The following is a 19,471-nucleotide window of genomic DNA, read 5'->3' on the forward strand; positions in this document are numbered from 1 at the left end:
GTGGTTCAAAGCCAGCCCAGGCAGGAAAAGTCCATGAGATTCTCAACTCCAATTAACAATTAGAAAGCCAGAAATGGAGCTCAAGTGGCAGAATGTCAGCCTTGAGTGAAAAAGTTAAGTAGCTAGCACTCAGTCCAGCGCGCGCGCGCACACACACACACACACACACACACACACACACACACACACACACACACAGATGTGATCAGACAACTCTGTCTGGCAGGCCTGTCCAACCATTCCTGAGACTCTGCAGGATAGGGCAGTGGGAATGGTACTGGGCAGCAACCACACTTCTGTGGCCCCTCTTCTCACGGATGTTCTCTGTGGCTACCTCTCTGGTCCCTCCCCTCAGGGCTGTGGTAGAGGCCCAATCTTGCTTATTCCCGCCAGCTCCATTCCTGGTGAAAGCTACACACCCATCGGTGTAGCACAGCCTTTGCTCCTGAGCTCAGTGCAGGAACCTTCACCCTTGCTTTCCACACCAGTGATGGTCCCACCATTAGCACCTACAGCCTCCGAAGTGCACCAGCAGCACTTGGTGGTGCACCACCACCAGCAGGCATGTTCCCCAGAGCCAAGGAGCAAGTGCAGCTGAACCAGTCAGGCTCCCAGTCGCCCGCAGCCCGCCGGCAAGCCATGTGTGAATGGCTCCGCTTACCTGATCAACTCATATGTCTCACCCAAGAGCGGGTTGAATGGTTTGCCAGTCCTCTCCCACTGGGAAGCCACTGCCGAGACGGCGAAAGCAGCTACAGACTGCAAACAACCAAGGTTGGGTCAGAACAGTGGCGGCCAGGGCGTGGGAAGGAGAGCCCACGGTCTGTCCACAGAGTGTCCATGGGGCGCCCACGGAGCGTCGGTGCTCACAGGCTCTGTGGACACCTCACAGTGACACATGCACAATTCCAGGACTTCCAGGGAAATGCCACCTGTCACCTATCGCTTCGTCTAAGTTGCAAAAAGAAGCAACAATGTGTTGTCCCCACCCCACGCCCCCACACATAAGAGCAGCGTTCGTTGGTCTTTTGGTCTGGAATATGCTGCACTTACACGTGTACATTCACACGTGTTCTTGCTCACACATGTTGAGGCAGGCACACGTATATACACCCACACTCCTGCGTGGACATCACACGTGTGAGGCAGTGGGGATGGAGGACGCAGGCAGAGCAGCCAGCACTCAGGCTGCCAGACACCTGCAGAGGACATGTTTCTGGACCAGTGCCATCAGTCCTCCTCACAGACGCCCTGCCACAGCCACAAGGCCAGTAGCCAAACAGAGCCAGATGCATTAAAACTGGCCTGGCATGACCACGGTAGTGCCCACCTGCATCCTCTCCAGGGTCTGGGGCTGGCGCGAGGCTCTGTGAATGAGGTACACATGCTCCATGTACTCGGTGATCCGCTGGAGGAAGCTCAGGGGCTCGTTGAAGGCGATTGGCATTGTGATCTTGGACAGCTCCTAGAGGACCCAGGAAGATGTCTGGTTAGCATCCTGATGTCTGGTCCCAAGAGGCCCCATGGACAGCCAGGATGGGAGGGTAAGAGCAGGCCAGAGCTAGGGGCAGGAAGACGCTTGCAGAGGCTACATATACAAAGCCAAGGACGCTGGGAAACGCTGGGAACATGTCTCAGAGAACCAGGACAAAGGCGCTGTGTGATGCCTGTGCCACCTGCTGGACCAGCATTCTGCAGTCCACAAATAATTGAGTTTCCTTTTCCTACTCTTGTTTATTTGTTCCTTTCCTGCTTTGTTACCTTAATTCCATGCTGTTTTTTAAATATGTACAGCACATTTTCTTAAATTAGCAGCAGGGCAATAAACTCATGGGAATTCCTAGTTAAGTGTTGTTTTTTTTTTTTTTGTCAGTCGTGGGACTTGAACTCAGGGCTTGGGCTCTGTCCCTGAGCTCTTTTGCTCAAGGCTAGCATTCTACCACTTTAAGCCACAGCTCCACATTCAGTTTTTTGGTGGTTAATTGTAGATAAGAATCTCCCAGAGGGGCTGAGAAGGTGGCTCAGTGGTAGAGCGCTTGCCTTGCATGCCTGAGGCCCTGGGTTCGATTCCTCAGCACCACATAAGCAAAAAGAAAAAAGCCGGAAGTGGTACTGTGGCTCAAGTGGTAGAGCGCTAGCCTTGAGCTGAAGAGCTGAGGGACAGCGCCCAGGCCCAGAGTTCAGGCCCCACAACCAGACCCCAAAAAAAAAAAAAAAAAAGAATCTCCCAGACCTTCCTGCCTGGACTGGCTTTGAACCACTAAACTCAGATCTCAGCCTCCTGAATAGCTAGGACTACCAGCACCCATCGTAAGTGTTGTGCTTCTAAAACGTTGTCCAAGCTGGGAACCAGTGGCTCGGGCTTGTAATGCTAGCTACTTAAGAGGCTGAGGTCTGAGGATTGAGGTTCAAAGACAGTCTGGGCAGGAAAGTCCATGAGGCTCTTATTTCCAAATAAAGTCAAAGTGGAGCTATGACTCAAATGGTAGAGTGCCAGTCTTGAGTGAAAAAGCTAAGGGACAGCACTCAGGCCCTGAGTTCAGGACCCAACACTGGTTTTTAAAAAAAAAAGAAAGAAAGAAAGAAGAAAAAAAAAGTGCTGTCTGAACTCACCAGGCCGATGCACTTTTTCAGTATACTCCACACGCTGAAATCGCTTCTCGTGAACATGGGGGCAGGCAGTGCCGTCCTGGGAGAAGAGAGCAATGCGCTTCCGTTACAGAGGACTGACTTCCTCCTTTTAGCTTAGACACCCAAACTGGGAGCTGTCTGCATTCTGGCATGCCTGAGAAGCCAGGTGCGGCTGAAACACCACGGAACGCGCACTGCCCCACTGCTGTGAAGGCCTCGGGATGGTTACGGAGACCTTGGAGTCTCAGTCTCTAACCCTGCAGGGGCCAGGCCAAGGGCTTCTTGGGAACAAGGCCCTGGGAATGGCCAGGCTGGCTGCACCAGAGGCCCTCACAGAACCCTGCAGCCAAGGACAAGAGGTAGGGCAGTGTTGGCCTCATCCTAAGAAAAGGGCAACCTTATGGTTCAGTGTCACTGGGACACCTCTGTGAGCACAGGGGTGCTAGTCAGAGCTGCTCGTGACCCCAGGGAGGAGGGCAGTGCGCGGCCTTGCGCCTGAGCTCTACACAGAGAACAGAGGTGGCGCCATCAGCCCCGATTTTGAGAAGTACCACTGTACCTGACAAAAAGAAATGAAAAGAGGCCCAGGTCCAGGACACATTTAACGAGGTCCGAGTGTCAGAGCAGGGGATGGGCTGGCAGCTGGGGTTCGGGAGCACTGTGCACAGAGCAAGCCCAGCGCTGCGGGGGCCTGGCCCCACAGCACACAGGAGGCACTCTGCCCCCGCTCAGCATGCAAACAGAAGGGCACGAAGGGGACCCATGCCACAACGAGGGCCCAAGCTCAGAGGTCAGGGGAGAGGCTGGAGGGCCCTCAGGCAAGCACACCTCAGCACTGCCTCCGCCCTCTGGCTACCCCTGACTAAGGCCGAAGCCTCCATGGGAGGCCCATGCCTGCAGAATCTACATGAAATGCACAGTTGCAGGGAGGCAGCCATGTGGCCATGTGCAGCAAGCGAGCCCTGCTGGCTCAGTGGCCAGTAATCACCCCGGGATATGGAAGGGACAGGAGGGTTAATCTGCAGCCTACGGAAGAACAGGTGGATCTGTAGGAAATCAGCAGCAAAGATGTGTGCTGTACACCAGAACCTGAGCAATTTCAGGGCAGAGAAGGAAACGGCATTCGTGGAAGGAGTCAACCCACATTTGCCAGTCTCCAGACCCCACCGAAGCATCAAGTCTCTCAGGACATGAGTGGCCGGCTCAGACCTGGGACAGAGAGGCTGCCGCAGCCCAGGAGTCAGGAGACCTAAGGGGCTTCCCCCGGCCATATCTGTCAGGAACAACTGCGAGTGCACCCCGAGAACTCTAAGACAATGCATGCAAGAGACAACACACCTGTGCTTTTGAATTCCATTCTCCCCACTTTTCCCGCTCCTGCTGGTGTCCACATCAATCATTCCAGGGACGGGATTTGTCTCCGAGAATCCCCCGGAAGAGTGATCAGAATCAAAGCCTGAACAAGACAAGCAAAACAGCCACGTCATGGGGCTTTCTTGAGTAGTTTATTGGAGTCTCATAGAGTTTCCTGCTGGGGCTGGCTTTGAACCATGATCCTCAAACTCAGCCTCACCTCCTGAGTAGCTAGGATGCCAGGTGTGAGCCACCAGCGCCTGGCAGTCTTTTATTTTGTTGTTGTTTTATATTATTCTCTCTCTCTCTCTCTCTCTCTCTCTCTCTCTCTCTCTCTCTCTCTCTCTCTCTCTCCCCTCCCTCTCCCCCCTCTGTGTGTCTCTGTCTGTCTGTCTGTCTCTCTCTCTCTCTGCCAGTCCTGGGCTTGAACTCTGGGTTCAAGCACTGTCCTGAGCTGCTTTTGATTAAGGCTAACACTCTACCACTTGAACTACAGCACCACTTCCGGCTTTACCTGTTTGTGTGATACTAGGAATGAAACCCAGGGCTTCATGTGTGCTAGGCAAGCACTCTACCACTAAGCCACATTCCCAGCCCAAGTTGTTTTATATTTCTTGTGCTGGTCCTGAGCCTTGAATTTAGGGCCTAGATGCTGTCCTGAGCTTTTGTGCACAAGACTAGCACTCTACCATTTGGGCTATACCTCTACTTCTGGCTTCTGTGGTGGTTATTTGGAGATCTGAATCTCACACACTCCTGCCCAGGCCATCTTTGAACCATGATCCTCAGATCTAGCCTCCTGAGTAGCCAGGATTATGGGTGTGAGCCACTGGTGTCTGCCTTAAATAGTTTTTGAGTGACATGTTTGGAGGAATCGGCTGTCCTTCCCAAACAGGAATGATCCTGGCCCGCCAGACGTGGGGACTTGTGAGGCAGCTCTGCTGGGGGGGTGGGGGGGGACATGGCCACACCCCGGGGCCTGAGGTCAGGATGGACTCACCTGCCTATCTCTGGCTTAATCAAGATGGACTTATTCCACAACTTCAGAGGATCACGATTCACAAAAGTTCCCGGGTGAGAGGGAACTGGCACATCCTCCGGGGCAGGCTCCATGGCCGCCCCCCTGGGACCACGACCTCCCAGGTGACCGGGGACAAGCCTGCCCGCTGGCCATCCTCCGAGGGGAGGCAACTCGTGCCAGTCCTACGACGAGAGGACGCCCAGAAGCACACACAACAGAATCTGAGACCCTCGGCCACCAAGTCATGAGCAGTGACTTCCAGCTAGCCTTGGAGGGTGACAGAGCTCAGTGTCTCCCCCTGGGACTGTGGAAGAGTAAGCCAACAGTGACACCCCCCGCCAACGCGCAGAGCACGGCTCACCACACGCACGCCAGGGCGGGCCGAGGGTAAGGGAGGCTCTGACCAAGGCATCTGCCTAGGCGGAAGCAGCTACCCCTGTTAGGACAGACCCCGTGGACACCAACTACAGAGTTTCAAAGGTCATCACGAGCCCAGCCTGCAGGGACATTTCCGAGCCACTATCTGTGTAGTGAGGGACAAGGAAATACACTCGGTATGCTCCCAGGAGACCATCCTTCACAGAAAAGACCCGGGCACTGGGGGCGTGGGCGCTGGCTGGGGTGCCTCACCTCTCAACAAGGACAGCAGCTGGGCGCCCTCGCCAACCAGGCATGGGCTGCACACCAAGCCTTAGAATCGTCCCCCAAAGGGAAGAACGACGGAACTCGAGAGCAAGAGCCGCTGGGAAGGCAGGCCGGCTGCTCAGCGCACTCAGGGCAGCACCAAGAAGCTACAGCTGTAAGGTGGTGCTGCCTCGCGGAAGGAAGGCTATCAGAGGAGTACTGACGTTCTCACTCGGGGTCCAAATAAACCTACCCCCAGGGACGCTCTCCCACACTTCAAGCCACCCCACCTCACCAAAGTCGAGGTTCCCCTCTTCTGAGCCAGGACAGCCAATGTCAGGACCCCTGTCTTAGCTCTGCTGAGCCAGATGACATCCGAAGTACCAAGCCCACACGCTGTTTTTGTTTTTTTTCGGTTGTAAGGTTTGGACTCTAGGCCTGAGCACGGTCCCTCAGCTCTTCAGCTCAAGGCAAGCGCTCTATCACTTGAGCCACAGCACCACTTCTGGTTTTCTGGTGGTTTATTGGCGATTAGAGTCTTATGGACTTTCCTGCCCGGGCAGGCTTTGAACGGTGATCCTCAGATCTCAGCCTCCCGAGTAGCTAGGATGACAGCATGAGCCACCAGCGCCTGGCTTGAGCGCACGCTCTGGATCGCACGGTCTCCAAACACCAAGCAGTCTCCTGTCCACTCACCTGTGACGGCATCGAAGAACTCCTCCTCCCCGTTCATCCTTCAGGGGTCAGCCCTGTCGCTGCCTAGTGCGGCTGCCTACTGGATCATCCTTGCTGTCCTCAGGAGAGCAGAGGCAACTGCACACCGCAGACCTCGTCTGGGTGAAAGTTGCAGGAAACCTGAGGGGAGAAACACTGCATCATGTACTTAAGACACAGGGCCTGAAAGTTTCTAAATGCCCACCAACGAAACTGGTCTCAGATATAACTAAATGAATTATCTCCTAACAAATACACGACTTTGAGGAAGTATAAATGAGAGGAAGCATTCCTAATGAAGAATGCTATATAAGTTACTACAGTAAACTGAAGTACGCTTCAATTTCCTCAAAGCCATTTTAGCTTAGAACTCATACATATTAACTTCCTGCCGAAAACCGGGCACACCACCACCATTCGTCTATGAAACTGTTTCCAAAAGTGAAGGTAAATCACGTAACGGTGAGAGAAATCTCCCCTACAGCTCGTAAGAAGCTAGTGAAGGTTTTTGTTTTTTTTTATGGAGGTAAATCAGCAGCTGCGCACTTGTAATTAAGTTTTAATCAGCAACAATCAACATCAAGCTCCTCCCTGCTTTTTTTCCCCAGCAGACTTTCAGTATTTCCCTTTTCTTTGCCACCCACCCTGCTACCCAAGAAGCAGCTGTGAGAGCTTCTGGAAACAGGACAGGGGGTGTCACTCAAGTGACCAGACAGAGACCGGGACTCTCGGAAGTCAGTGCTCACCCATGCGACCTGTCTTCTGTATAGTCGGGAAGTCAGTGCTTGGGCTGGGAATGGCCTAGTAGTAGAGTGCATGAAGCCTGGGTTCCATTCCTCAGTACCACATACACAGAAAAAGTCGGAAGTGGTTCTGTGGCTCAAGTGGTAGAGCACTAGCCTTGAGCAAAAGCAGCTCAGAGACAGCACCCAGGCCCTGAGTTCAGGCCCCAGGACTGGCAAAAAAAAAAAAAGGAAGTGATTGCTTGCTTCTGGTTCCTAATGCCAGGCCCATCTGTGCCCCTGGCCGGCCTGAATCCCACCCGTGCCTTCAGCAGCTGCCCCAAGGCACATGCTCTCAAGCTAAAGCAGGCTGAGCTGATTCTGTATCTGCCCCTCAAGACCGCACTGATGGAGATGGGACCTCAGGCAGGAGATGAGGCCCCAAGGGCCCTGCCCTCATGAATCGTGAAAGGAGACTCCCAACTTCACGTGCATCCCCCCTCCTGTGTCCCCTGCCACCCAGGAGGAGCTGTAAGGCCTCGACACACTGGGGCTCCCGTTGCACCCAACCTCCAGCACTGCGTGCCAGTACTTCCTGTTCATTATAAACTGTGCAGCCTGTGGAACTGCTATACCAGTGTGAAGAGGCCAAGGGGCGGCCGAAGACAAATGGAACCAATGAGAAGACCCAAAGACACACAGTGGGGAAAAGACGGCCTCTTCAGTAACTGGTGCTGGGAAAACTGAACATCTACCTATAGAAAACGAAAACTGGACTCCGGTCACCAAGCATCAGTATCAACCTAAAGTGGCTCAAAGACCTCCACATCAGACCTGAAAGTTTGATACAACTGCAAGGTTGAACAAGAGAAACATTAACATTATAACTTACAGGCCTAGGTAGGAACTTTTTGAAGAGAGTCCCACAGGCACAGAAGAGAGAAAAAAGACTTGCCGGGCGCCAGTGGCTCACGCCTGTACTCCTAGCTACTCAGGAAGCTGAGATCTGGGGATCAAAGTTCAAAGCCAGCCCAGGCAGGAAAGTCTGTGAAACTCTTGTCTCCAATGAACCACCAGAAAACTGGAAGTGGTGCTGTGGCTCAAATGGTAGAGCACTCACCTTGAGCTGAAGAGCTCAGAGACAGCGCCCAGGCCCAGAGTTCAAGCCCTATGACTGATTAAAAAAAACAGAGAGAGAAACTTGACAAGTAGGATTACATCAAAATTATAAGTTTCTGCACAGCAAAGGACACAGTTACTAAACTAGAAAGACAGTAACAGACTGGGAAAAAAAATCTCCACCAGCAATACATCCAACAAAAGCTTAATAGCCAAGATATACAAGACGCTCAAAAAATAACACTCCCCCAAAACTAATAAGCCAATCAGTAAATGGGCCAGGAGCTAGAGACTTCTCAGAAGTAAGAATAGAATGACAAACACATGAGGAAATGCTCATCATCTCCAGCCATAAAGGAAACGCAAATCAAAACAACTCTGAGATTCCATCTCACCCCAGTTAAATAGACCAACATAGTGAACTTGAAAAACAACAAATGTTGGGTTAGATGTGGGGAAAAGGGAACCTACTACATTGCTGGTGGGAATGCAAACTAGTACAACCTCTATGGAGGTTCCTAAAAAATATATATATATATGAGACCAAAGGAGGATATTCTTAGGAGAGGAACACAAAGTTGCAATACCTATGTGTACCTGATCATATAAAATAATATTTATTGAAATGAACTTCAGGATATGGGAATAAGAGGTTTCTTTCTTTATTGCTGTTTCTGTTTTTTTTCTTTTTCTCATTTGTTCATTTATCTGTTTGGGGGAGGCCAAGAGGGACACAGAAATAGAGGGATGAAGAGTGAACAAATGCATCAGTGGTACTCACTAGACACTATGTTGAAAATGAACTATACAAGTTGTGGGTGGGAAGGGAGAGAAAAACTGGGAGGGGGGAGAAAAAGGGTGACATTGTTTTAAAAGAAACATACTCTGTATACTACCTTTATATTAACAATTAAAAACTTAGAAATAACTAAAAGAATTAGAAATAACTAAATATAGATCTTCCCTACAACCCAGCCATACCACTACAGGGCACCTACCCAGAACATTGGGAGTCAGGATGCCATAAAGACACTTATGTATCCATGTTCATGGCTATCCTATTCCCAAGAGCCAAGTTATGGAAACAGCCCAGATACCCTATAACAGATCAGTCAATAAAATGTAGCACCTATACACAATGGAATTTTATTCAGCCATTAGGAAGAATAAGCTTATGCTGTTTGCAAGGAAATGGATGGACCTAGAACAAATTGTGCTGAGTGAGATAAGTCAAGGCCAGAGACAAATGGTACAGGTTTTTCTCATTTGTGGAATTAGAGCTAAAATATAACTAGACATGATCATCTATAAAGGACTCTAGGCATTCATACACTAAAGGGCTAAAGGAGGATACTCTTAGGGGAGGAACATAAAGGTGCAACTTCTCTGAACATTTAAAATACCATTTATTGAAACAAACTCTAAGAAATGGAAACTTTTTTTGTTACTGATGGTGGTAGTGTTTGTTTTTGCTTTTTTTTTTCTTTTGGGAGGTTAAAGGGGCATAGAAAGGGACGGAGGGAGGGGGAACAAATGCAATCGCACTATTCAGTATATGTATACTATGTGGAAAGTTATCTGTGCAAGTCGTGGGCAGGAGTGGGAGGGGAAACTGGGGGAAAGCAAAGGAAGACATTAGATTGTCAAAAAAAGAGAGAGAGAGAGAAATGTACTCATTACCTGACTTATGAAATGGGAACAAAACCTTAATAAAACAATAAAATGGGCTGAGAAGGTGGCTCAGTGGTAGAGTGCTTGTCTTGCATGCATGAGGCCCTGGATTCAATTCCTCAGCACCACACATAAGCAGAAAAAAGACAGAAGTGATGCTGTGGCTCAAGTGGTAGAGTGCTAGCCTTGAACTGAAGAGCTGAGGGACAGTGCCCAGACCCAGAGGTCAAGCCCCATGACCAGCAAAAAATAAAAAATAAATCAAACAATAAAACAGACCAAGTCAACAGCTCCCCTGTAAAGATGAAACCACGGACATTAGCAATGTTCAAGAAACTGACGTTGGCCAGTACCAAGTTCCTGGAAGGTGACCGGTCACCACTGGGGACACCTGCAAGCCTGGAAACTAAAAGGCGAGGAGACATCAAGCCCTTGTCCTGGCTTTCCTACCCTGTCTGTCTAATGTGTTCCCAAATACAGATGAGGATTCCACTTTTTGGAAAGGGAACACATGCCCAAGTGTGGTTATATTCAATACTGGTACATTAAGGTACAGGCCCGGGGACAGTAGTGGGTGCCCTCACCACAGCACATGCCTACGATCCTAGCACCTCAAGGCCCCAGGAAAGAGTCTGATTGTGTAGTTGTGTATGTACACATGTTACCACTACCAGGCTAAGATCTGAAACTGTGATGCTAATTTGGATTATATAGAAAGACCCTGTCTAAAGCCAGGTGTCAGTGGCTCACGCCTATAATCCTAGCTACCCAGGAGGCTGAGATCTGAGGATCATGGTTCAAAGCCAACCTGGGTAGGAAAGTCCATGAGACTCTTATCTCCAATGAACCACTAGAAAATTGGAAGTGGTGCTGTGACTCAAGTGGTAGAGAGCTTGCCTTGAGCTAAAGAGCTGAGGGACAGTGCCCAGGCCCAGAGTTCAAGTCCCATGACTAAAAAAAAAAAAAAAAAAAAAAAAAAAAGACCCTGTCTCAAAAGAAAATAAGTGAATAAATAAATAAAACAAGCCGGGGCTGGGAAGGTGGCTCAGTGGTAGAGCGCTTGCTTTGCATGCCTGAGGCCCTGGGTTTGATTCCTCAGCACCACATAAGAAAAAAGCCGGAAGTGGTGCTGTGGCTCAAATGGTAGAGCACTAGCCTTGAGCTGAAGAGCTGAGGTACAGCGCCCAGGCCCAGAGTTCAGGCCCCACGACCGGACCCCCCCCCCCCCAAAAAAAAGCCATATGCTTGTGGTTCATGCCTCCTTGTAATCCTAGGTACTCAGAAGGCTGAAGTCTGAGATCTGAGGAGCATGGTTTGAGTTACTCCAGATAGAAAAGTCTATGAGACTCTTTTTTTTTATTCTTTTTTTTGGGGGGGGCGTGGGGGGTCCAGTCGTGGGGCCTGAACTCTGGGCCTGGGCGCTGTCCCTCAGCTCTTCAGCTCAAGGCTGGCACTCTACCACTTGAACCACAGCGCTACTTCCGGCTTTTTTCTTTTTGCTTATGTGGTGCTGAAGAATCGAACCCAGGGCCTCAGGCATGCAAGGCATGCTCTGCCACTGAGCCACCTTCCCAGCCCCATCTATGAGACTCTTATCTCAAATTTACCACCAAAAAGCCAGAAGTGGAGCTGTGGTTCAAGTGGTAGGGTATCAGACTTGAGCAAAGCAGTATAGCAAGAGTTCAAGATCCTGAGTGTAAGTGCACGCATGCGCGCACGCGCACACAGACACACACACACACAAAGTGGAACTGCTTCGCCTTTTGGAGAAGATCAAGTGTTAAATTGAAAGTTGAGCCGGGTGCTGGTGGCTCACGCCTATAATCCTAGCTACTCAGGAGGCTGAGATCTGAGGATCGCGGTTCAAAGCCAGCCCGGGCAGGAAAGACCGTGAGACTCCTATCTCCAATAAACCACCAGAAAAGCGGAAGTGGCGCTGTAGCTCAAGTGGTAGAGCGCTCGCCTTGAGCTGAAGAGCTGAGGGACAGCGCCCAGGCCCAGAGTTCAAGCCCCACGACCGACAAAAAAAAAAAAAAAAAAAAAGAAAGTTGATCTGTGCTCCTGGGGAAATCCTATTCCTCCTGCCAAAGCCATCTCACCAAGCAAATCATGCTGAAGTCCAGTCCAGCTGGTGCTGCTGGCTAATGAATGTAATCCTAGCTACTAAGAAGGCTGAGATCCAGAGGACCATGGTTTGAAGCCAGCCTGGAGGGGTAAGTTTGTAGACACACTGGAGACAAGCTCACTGACGACTGAACCCCGCCTTACCTCAGCTGTGCTCCTGTTAGGATTCCAACCCTGAGCAAGACCTCGGGGAGGCCTTTCCAGTGAGACTCCAGAGTCAAGGTGCCAGTTCCCCAAAGATCCTCCCAATGGCTCAGGCCTGCAGAGGGGACACAATCCATGTCTCCTTGCCCTCACCACGGCCCACAGGACCTGAAAACTACGCAGCAGGCACCGACCACCGAGGCAAACACACTGCAAACCACTCAACTGCCACTGAGTACCAAGGCAAACACCCTGCGAACCACTCAGCTGTCACCAGGCACTGAGGCACCCCACAAACCACTCAACTGTCACCGACTGCCAATGCAAACCCTTGCCATTTCTCATGGGAGCTGGGTCTTCGACAGAGCTGCCTGAGACAGTGCTCCCGGGAAACCCTTCCTGGGTAGCCCCTAAGGAGTGATCAGGAGTCCGGGGTGGGGTGGCATGTCCCAGCAGGCACTGCAGACAGTCCCTGGAGCCAAGCCTGCCACCACAGTCAGTTCCCGGCACGAACACCTGTCTGCTCCAGGGCTTGCTTCCGCAAACCAGCTAACACTCTGGCCTCAGCCGCCCAGAAGCCCACGGGCTCTGCATCATGTCTCATCCGAGGGCCTCCAGGCCAGCAGAAAGCCCCAGAGGGCTAGCAGGGCTATGTGTGGGCACCTCCAGAGTCAAGGCTCCTCAGCTGTGTGTCCACAAGCAAGCAGTGGGTAAGGGCAGAACTTCCTAGGCAAGTCCAACATGCAGATTCAGAATCCATCCACAGGATGGCATTTCAAGAGAGAGCGTGGGGTCGTGTGGGGAGGGGGAAGAGGAGGACACTGGCCCTAAGGCTTGAACTCAGGGCCTAGACACTGTCTCTGAGCTTTTCTGATTAAGACTAGTGGTCTACTTCTTGAGCTCCACTTCTGGCTTTTTTTGGTGCCTAACTGGAGGTAAGAGTCTCATAGAGGCTGGGAAGGTGGCTCAGTGGTAGAGCGCATGCCTTGCATGCCAGAGGCCCTGGGTTCGATTCCTCAGCACCACATAAGCAAAAAGAAAAAAGCCGGAAGTGGCACTGTGACTCAAGTGGTAGAGCGCTAGCCTTGAGCTGAAGAGCTGAGGGGCAGCGCCCAGGCCCAGAGTTCAGGCCCCATGACCAGACCCCAAAAAAAAAAAAAAAAAAAAAGAGTCTCATAGACTCTCCTGCCTGGGCTGTCTTCAAACCGCCATTCTCAGATCTCAGCTTCCTGAGTGGCTAGGATTACAGGCATGAGGCACGAGTGCCTGGCTTGGATTCTAAATTTAAATGTCATAACGAAAGTTTCACTTGGTAACTTGCAAGCAATCCTAACAAGAAACCACGTGCTCAGAACAGAGCCACACCAGTCACCGGCCATATGAGGACCTAGGTCCTATCTTGTACTGTGACAGGGAAGTTCTAGAGAAAATGAACACTCACTCTCCAACTTCAAGGAAAGTTTTTCGTCCACAATTCAAAGGAATTAGCATAATTTGTTTCTAATGGGAAACTTTCGTTTGTTTTTGTCTGTCTTGGGACTTGAACTCTGGGCCTGGGCGCTGTCCCTCAGCTCTTCAGCTCAAGGCTAGCGCTCTACCACTTGAGCCACAGCAGCACTTCCAGATTTTTCTGCTTATGTGGTGCTGAGGAATCGAACCCAGGGCCTCATGTATGCAAGGCAAGCGTTCTACCACTGAGCCACCCTCCCAGTCCCCCCAATGGGAAACTTTTGGTTCCTTGGGTGGGTACTCCACTGCTATCTCCCACAGACCTGGTCTGGCCCCCAGAGGCCCCACTGGGCAGGAAAAGGCTGGCTGCACCAATTCCACCTCACTCAAGCAGGGTGCATGGATGGCTTCCAGAGAACAAGCCAGAAACTACAAACGCAGCAGCTGTGGCGCCTTGTTCCTCATCAGCACCATTGGTCTGAAGGCCCCAGCGGCCCACAGCACTTCAGGTCAAGGCTGCCAGGCCATTCCCAGGAAGATCAGCTGACCAGGGCCAGCCATGGTGGTGGCCATATCCCCACGGGGCTACTCCTTCCCCCACAGGCGACCAGCGAGTAGACAGGGACAGCCTGGCAGAGTCCCGCAGGCTGGCCAAGGTGCTCCAATAACACTGAGGGGCGACCAGAGCGTGAGGCAGGAAAGAACGCCCCTTCTGGGCACTAGCGGGTCCATGCACGCGGGCAGAATGGACCGTACAGACATCAATGGCAGATCTCCCGGATCTTGACAGGGATGAGAAAGATAAACGAGAGAATCCCACGAGCTGTACTCTGGGGTCCAAAGGGCTGGAAGGTGGGAACCTGGGCTCCCCTCCACCTCTCCCAAGGGGGACACGAGTCCTGTGGCCAGCGGCCAGGCCCCCTCCTAGTCCTCATCCCTCCACTACAGCAATGGCGGACGAGGCTCCTTGGTAGGCTGCGTTCTGTCCACGGATGGCCAGCGGGAGGCCCCAGGACACGCCACGTACTCTACACCACACTCTCATTTCTTTGGTTAAAAAATGAAGCCATGACATCTCACGGTTAGCGCGGTGCTGGGGGTGTCACCTGCCCCAGCCAGCACACACACCACCGGCACAGGAGCCTAGGGGTCCTCGGTGTGTGCAGGTGTGAGGCCTGGAGGAAACTGTCGTACCGGGGGCTCAGAACATCAGGTGGGACCGTGTGGCTTTCGGGCTCTGATGGCTGAGCCACGGTGACTGTCCATCAGCCCTCAAAGTCCCCGGAGGCCCCCAGAGGTCAGGAGAAAACGAAGCCAGCAGCGGCTGGAGTCAGACTCAGTACCCCTCACACAGCCAGCTCTGTGCTGAAGGCAGAAGGGCAGCTCTGTTCTGCCGAAGATCCACCCATCCAACAGGGCAAGATGGAGGCCGCAAAGCCAAACCACAAACCAGCTCTCCACGGGCAATCACCAAACGTGCTCCTTGCTGACGCCCAGGCGAGATGGCGCTTAGCGGTTATATGCACAGGTTTCGTGTAAATGTAGTCACCTCACCCCACTCGGTCCGCAAGAGCCTCGTGGGGGGAGGAGGCGTACAAGGCTGACCACCGCGGCACCATCTGCATCAACCTGGGTCAGGGCGCAGGGCGGTGCAGCCGGTGCCTTAAGCACAGAGTCTTGGTGGTGTGCAAAGAACACACAAGAAGGGTCATTCCAGTTTCCTGTTACAAGTGAGACACGTGTCTGTGCCTTCTCCGTGCCACAGTCTTTCAGGGCTCCCCATTTTCCTGCAGGTCAGTGGTTTTCTCAATCTAGGGCTCAATGGCACTAATGAAGTCAGTGCCTAGTTCTACCCACACTTGAGCTGTCTAATGAAGAAAAGACCAGCTCTTCATTCTAACACAGTGACCAGGCCCAAACCTATCCAAACACCTGTGCCATCAAACCAAGGCAGCAACAGCATCCACCGCCTGCTGCTGGCCGCTCTCCACTCGGGTGGCCCCCGAGGCCATGCAAGGAAGTGAGCCCACCGCCACGTACAGTCCTTCACGTGCTACTCCTCACCCGATGGAACTGCTCAGTATCGAGCAGTAAGTGCCCAAAATATATCCCACGCTTCAAGAACATTATCTTATAATGCCTTTCCAAACACACAAGATGAATACAGCTCTTTTGTACAGAAATGTTTGTTTTAATCAATGTCATCATTCTGCAGCACAGGAAAATGCTGTTTTCCTCTGCGACCGAGAGAGGATGGATGCACGGGAGTGGGCCTCCTGCCGTGTGCACCACCGAGGCCACACACGCGTATGCGAGCAGACAAGCAGCCCCGCACCCACACCTCGCCACCTGGCGTACACCTGTGCCAATGGACACCCACAGCCCCAACAGGGGAGAGGGGGAAGGCACCACTTCAGAGCCAGCAGACACACCCCCATGGGCAAAAGGACATTCTCAGAACCCCAGCCTGCTCCAGACAAGTCCCACATCCTCACCCCTGGCCAGCTTCCTCTCCCATGACCTCCTCTCCAGGCCCTTCCTCATTCACCACCCTGCCCGACTTCACCCTGCAGGCTCCGAACCGGTTTGACTATGCTGAGACACGTATGCCAACATCACACCTGCCCACATGATCCCCGACCGCACGCACCCCAGGGGACTTTGGGAGGAGGTGTCCTAATGACGGTCAGGGAAATGCATAAATTCCTACCCCGCCATTCCAGAGAGGAGGGAAGAGAGAATAGGACACAGAGAGAGAAAAACGGCTAATTCTGTGTGTGTTCATATTGCCCCAGAAAGGTGACTAAGCTACTCATGCGGGGAAGCACAAGGCCTGCCCCTCACAGAGGACCAGACGACCCAAGCCAAGCCCTGGAAGCCAGGGCCTGGCTGCCACCTGCACCTGCCACTAAGTTCCCAGGACCCCTCCTCTCTCAACACCCTTTTCACCCCCACCTGCCCAACAAATCTCATGGTCACAGGTAGCCATTGATTCTAGAGTGCTGGCTTTGCTACCTGTCACTGGGGAAAGCCAGCACTGGGCCACACGAAGTATGTCACAGACCTGGTCCATGCCTCACTCCTATCCGTCACCACTAATAGCGCTCATTTTCCCTCTCCGGGCGTCCTGGCCTGGACAATGTTTTACATACCCACCCCAGTTTTAAGAGAGGAATGTAAGTCACTCCGGCCAAGCACGGCGGCACTAGGAATTGGCCACAGCTGCTCCTTTCCCACCATCAGCCCTTGACCAGCACTCTTCTACTCAGGACAACACACCTGGCACACAGAGCAACACATCCTGTGTGCCCCCACCATGTGTGCTAGAGCAGAAGATGACGCTCATCCCCCACATACATCCCCTAGAGTTCCCACTCCAGCCTGGAGCAGATCCTCTCCCACCATCTTCCCAGCCAGAAGTCCCAGCCCCCTGGGAAAAGCCTGCATTGAGGGACCAGCCCAGAGCCCTTAGGCCTTCCTGCACCTGACACAGCTCAACGCAGGGACAGAGCCTCAGATCTCAGTGCCCAGGCTACAACAGGAGAAACCATTTTCAAGATCCAGTACTGTTTACAGACAGCACAAGAGAACAGAAAACATACAGAAGATGTTATCAGCAAAAGGAGAAATGCCACATTTTCAATTAGCTAAAAATAATAAGACTTTCCAAGTTGAGCAAGTCTTGTTGGTTTTTTTAGTTGAGCAAGTTTTAAAGAATATCCAATACTCATATCAGAGCATTTCAAAGGCCTGAAGAAGTGAGGGGCAATTTTAAATATTGAGAGAACACTACTCATTAAAGGGGAAACCATACCAGGCACAGGTGGCTCACACTGTAATCCTAGCTACCCAGGAAGCTAAGATCTGAGGATCACAGTTCAAAGCCACTCCAGGTAGGAAGGTCTGTGTGACTTTTACCTCCAATTAACCACCAAAAAGCCAGAAGTGGAGCTGTGGCTCAAGTGGTAGAGCACTAGTCTTGAATAAAAAAGCTCAAGGACAATGCCCAGGCTGTGAGTTCAAATCCCAGTACCTACATAAAAAAGGGGAGGGGGGACATAGCAGTCTGACCCCTCCAGACACACCAGAGAGGAAGGAAAAAAAACGTCCCAAGTGCATTAAAACTGACTACAGAAAGCTCACAGCACTAAGCCTGAAATGAAACCATGTACTTCACACCCACTCCTGTCCCTCCGATTCTCATCCTCAGCAAGACAAAAAGCAAAGCTAACTCCAGAGCCCCAGTGCCTGGGATCAGATCCCTGCTCCATAACTTACTGTTGTGCAACCTGTAGTAAATCACTTAACCTCCCTGTCCCTCAGCTTCCTCGGGAATGAACTGAAGACATCCATGCCTGTCTGTCCGACTGCAGTGAGACTCAAAAGACCAGGGTGACTAAAAAGTGCTCCTCACAATCTGGAACAAATAATTACTTAGCATTATCACGTCCTCAAACAGGAGTTGGCAAGAACAGGATATGCAAGGCAAACAAGGAAGCAAGTTCTGCAGAGGAGAAGCAGCCACTACTTCCTCCCCGGCAGGCTTCAAGTAACACCCCCCCGCCGCCCCGCGCCCCCAGGGCAATGGAGCGACGGAGGAAGCGCCGCACTCCAGGTTCCTGCGCCCTTCTGGAACACTGCTGCCTGTCAAAGCCAGCGGCAGAGGAAGAAGGTTCCATGTGCTTCTCTTACTGGCAAAGCGGGTGACACACGCCAGGAACTGAGGGGAGTTAGGACGCAGTTAGGCCATGCAGCCAGGGGCAGAGAACACCCTTACTTGCCCCAGGTCTGGGTACCTGGCCACAGGGGACCCCAAGCCCGGCATCCCGCCACACCTCCGAGGGCCGGCAGGTGCGACGGCACGTGCGGGCCGCGGAAGGCGCTGGGGAAGCGCCGGCCCGGGGACGAGGCCCCCGGCCCAGGCATGCCAGGGCGGCCGAGGCTGGCGGTGGCCCGGGGGCGCACTGAGGAGGGGACCACCACCCACCTGCGTGCCCTGAGGAGCGGGCCGCGCTGCTCGGGGCCCCCGCGGTCCCGGCCTGCGCGGAGCCGCACCCGGGCGACGGCGGCGCTTCCCAGGGCCCCGCCTAAGCCGGGAAGAAGGGCGCTCGGAAGCCCGGGCGCCGGAGCCCGCGCCAGGCAAAGTTGTGGTCGGCGCGGCGCCGGGCGCGGGCCCAGGGCAGGCGCGGGGGGCGGGCCGGAGGGCCGGAGGGGTCCGCGCGCCCCGGCCCGCTGCCCTCCCCGCGCGCCCGGGGCCCGGGCCTGCCCACGCCCCGCGCGGCGTCCCGTTCCCGCTCGCCGAGGTGGGCGGCGGCCTCCGCGGCCCCCGGCGCAGGCGACGCGCGGAGACCGAGGCCCCGCACCTGGCGCGCGCGCGGCCCCAACTTTCCCCCGGCCCCGGGGCGGGCTGCGGCCTAGGCCCGTCCGCGGGGACCTCGCGCGGCCCGTCCCCGCCGCCCCGCCGCCGCGCCGGGCGGGCGGCGGCCCGCTCACCTGGAATGGGTCCCCTCCGCGCCGCCGACCCCTCCGACGCCCCGCCCCGCCCCCGCCCGCGGCCCGGGACCCACTGACACCGAGGCGGAAGTGCGGCCCGCCGCCTCGCCGACCGACAACCCGCCCCGCCACTCGCCGCGCCCCTCGCCGCGGGGTCGGCCGCCGCTCGCCCAATCAGCGCCCGGCCCGAAGGCCGCGCCAGGGGCGGGACTTTGCTGATCACGTCGTCGGGGCGGCCCCTCCTCGGGGTGCCACCCTCTTGAAGGAGTGATTGCAGTGATAACCAGTCACCACGACGAAGAGGCGGGGTTATGCAAATAATGGCCCGTGAGGTGGGAGGAAGGAGGAAAGGGCGTGGCCGCGCGAGACGCGAGTTTACAAATAGTGAATCAGGTGTGTGGGGGGG

General features: G+C 53.6%; 1 protein-coding gene across 3 annotated transcripts in view; it reads right to left on the reverse strand.

Moving 5' to 3' along the window:
* Positions 1-19,153, reverse strand: part of LOC138815746 (oxysterol-binding protein-related protein 2) — a 33,516-nt gene extending 14,363 nt beyond the window's left edge. The window contains exons 1-6 of one of the 3 annotated variants that reach the window (XM_070005116.1): positions 19,066-19,153; positions 6,326-6,484; positions 3,970-4,087; positions 2,614-2,689; positions 1,331-1,465; positions 662-759 (exon numbers count right to left, since the gene is read on the reverse strand). In XM_070005116.1, the coding sequence (XP_069861217.1) occupies positions 662-759; positions 1,331-1,465; positions 2,614-2,689; positions 3,970-4,087; positions 6,326-6,362 (464 nt within the window). In that variant the 5' untranslated portion in view covers positions 6,363-6,484; positions 19,066-19,153. Of the gene's footprint in view, positions 1-661; positions 760-1,330; positions 1,466-2,613; positions 2,690-3,969; positions 4,088-6,325; positions 6,485-12,123; positions 12,144-17,850; positions 17,870-19,065 lie in introns of those variants that run through there. The other 2 variants (XM_070005117.1, XM_070005118.1) reach the window with 2 other exon arrangements.
* Between the last annotated feature and the right edge of the window lie 318 nt (positions 19,154-19,471).

The sequence above is a fragment of the Dipodomys merriami genome, unplaced genomic scaffold (genome assembly GCF_024711535.1).
Source record: "Dipodomys merriami isolate MVZ:Mamm:240054 unplaced genomic scaffold, mDipMer1.0.p SCAF_665, whole genome shotgun sequence".
Classification (NCBI taxonomy): Eukaryota; Metazoa; Chordata; class Mammalia; order Rodentia; family Heteromyidae; genus Dipodomys; species Dipodomys merriami.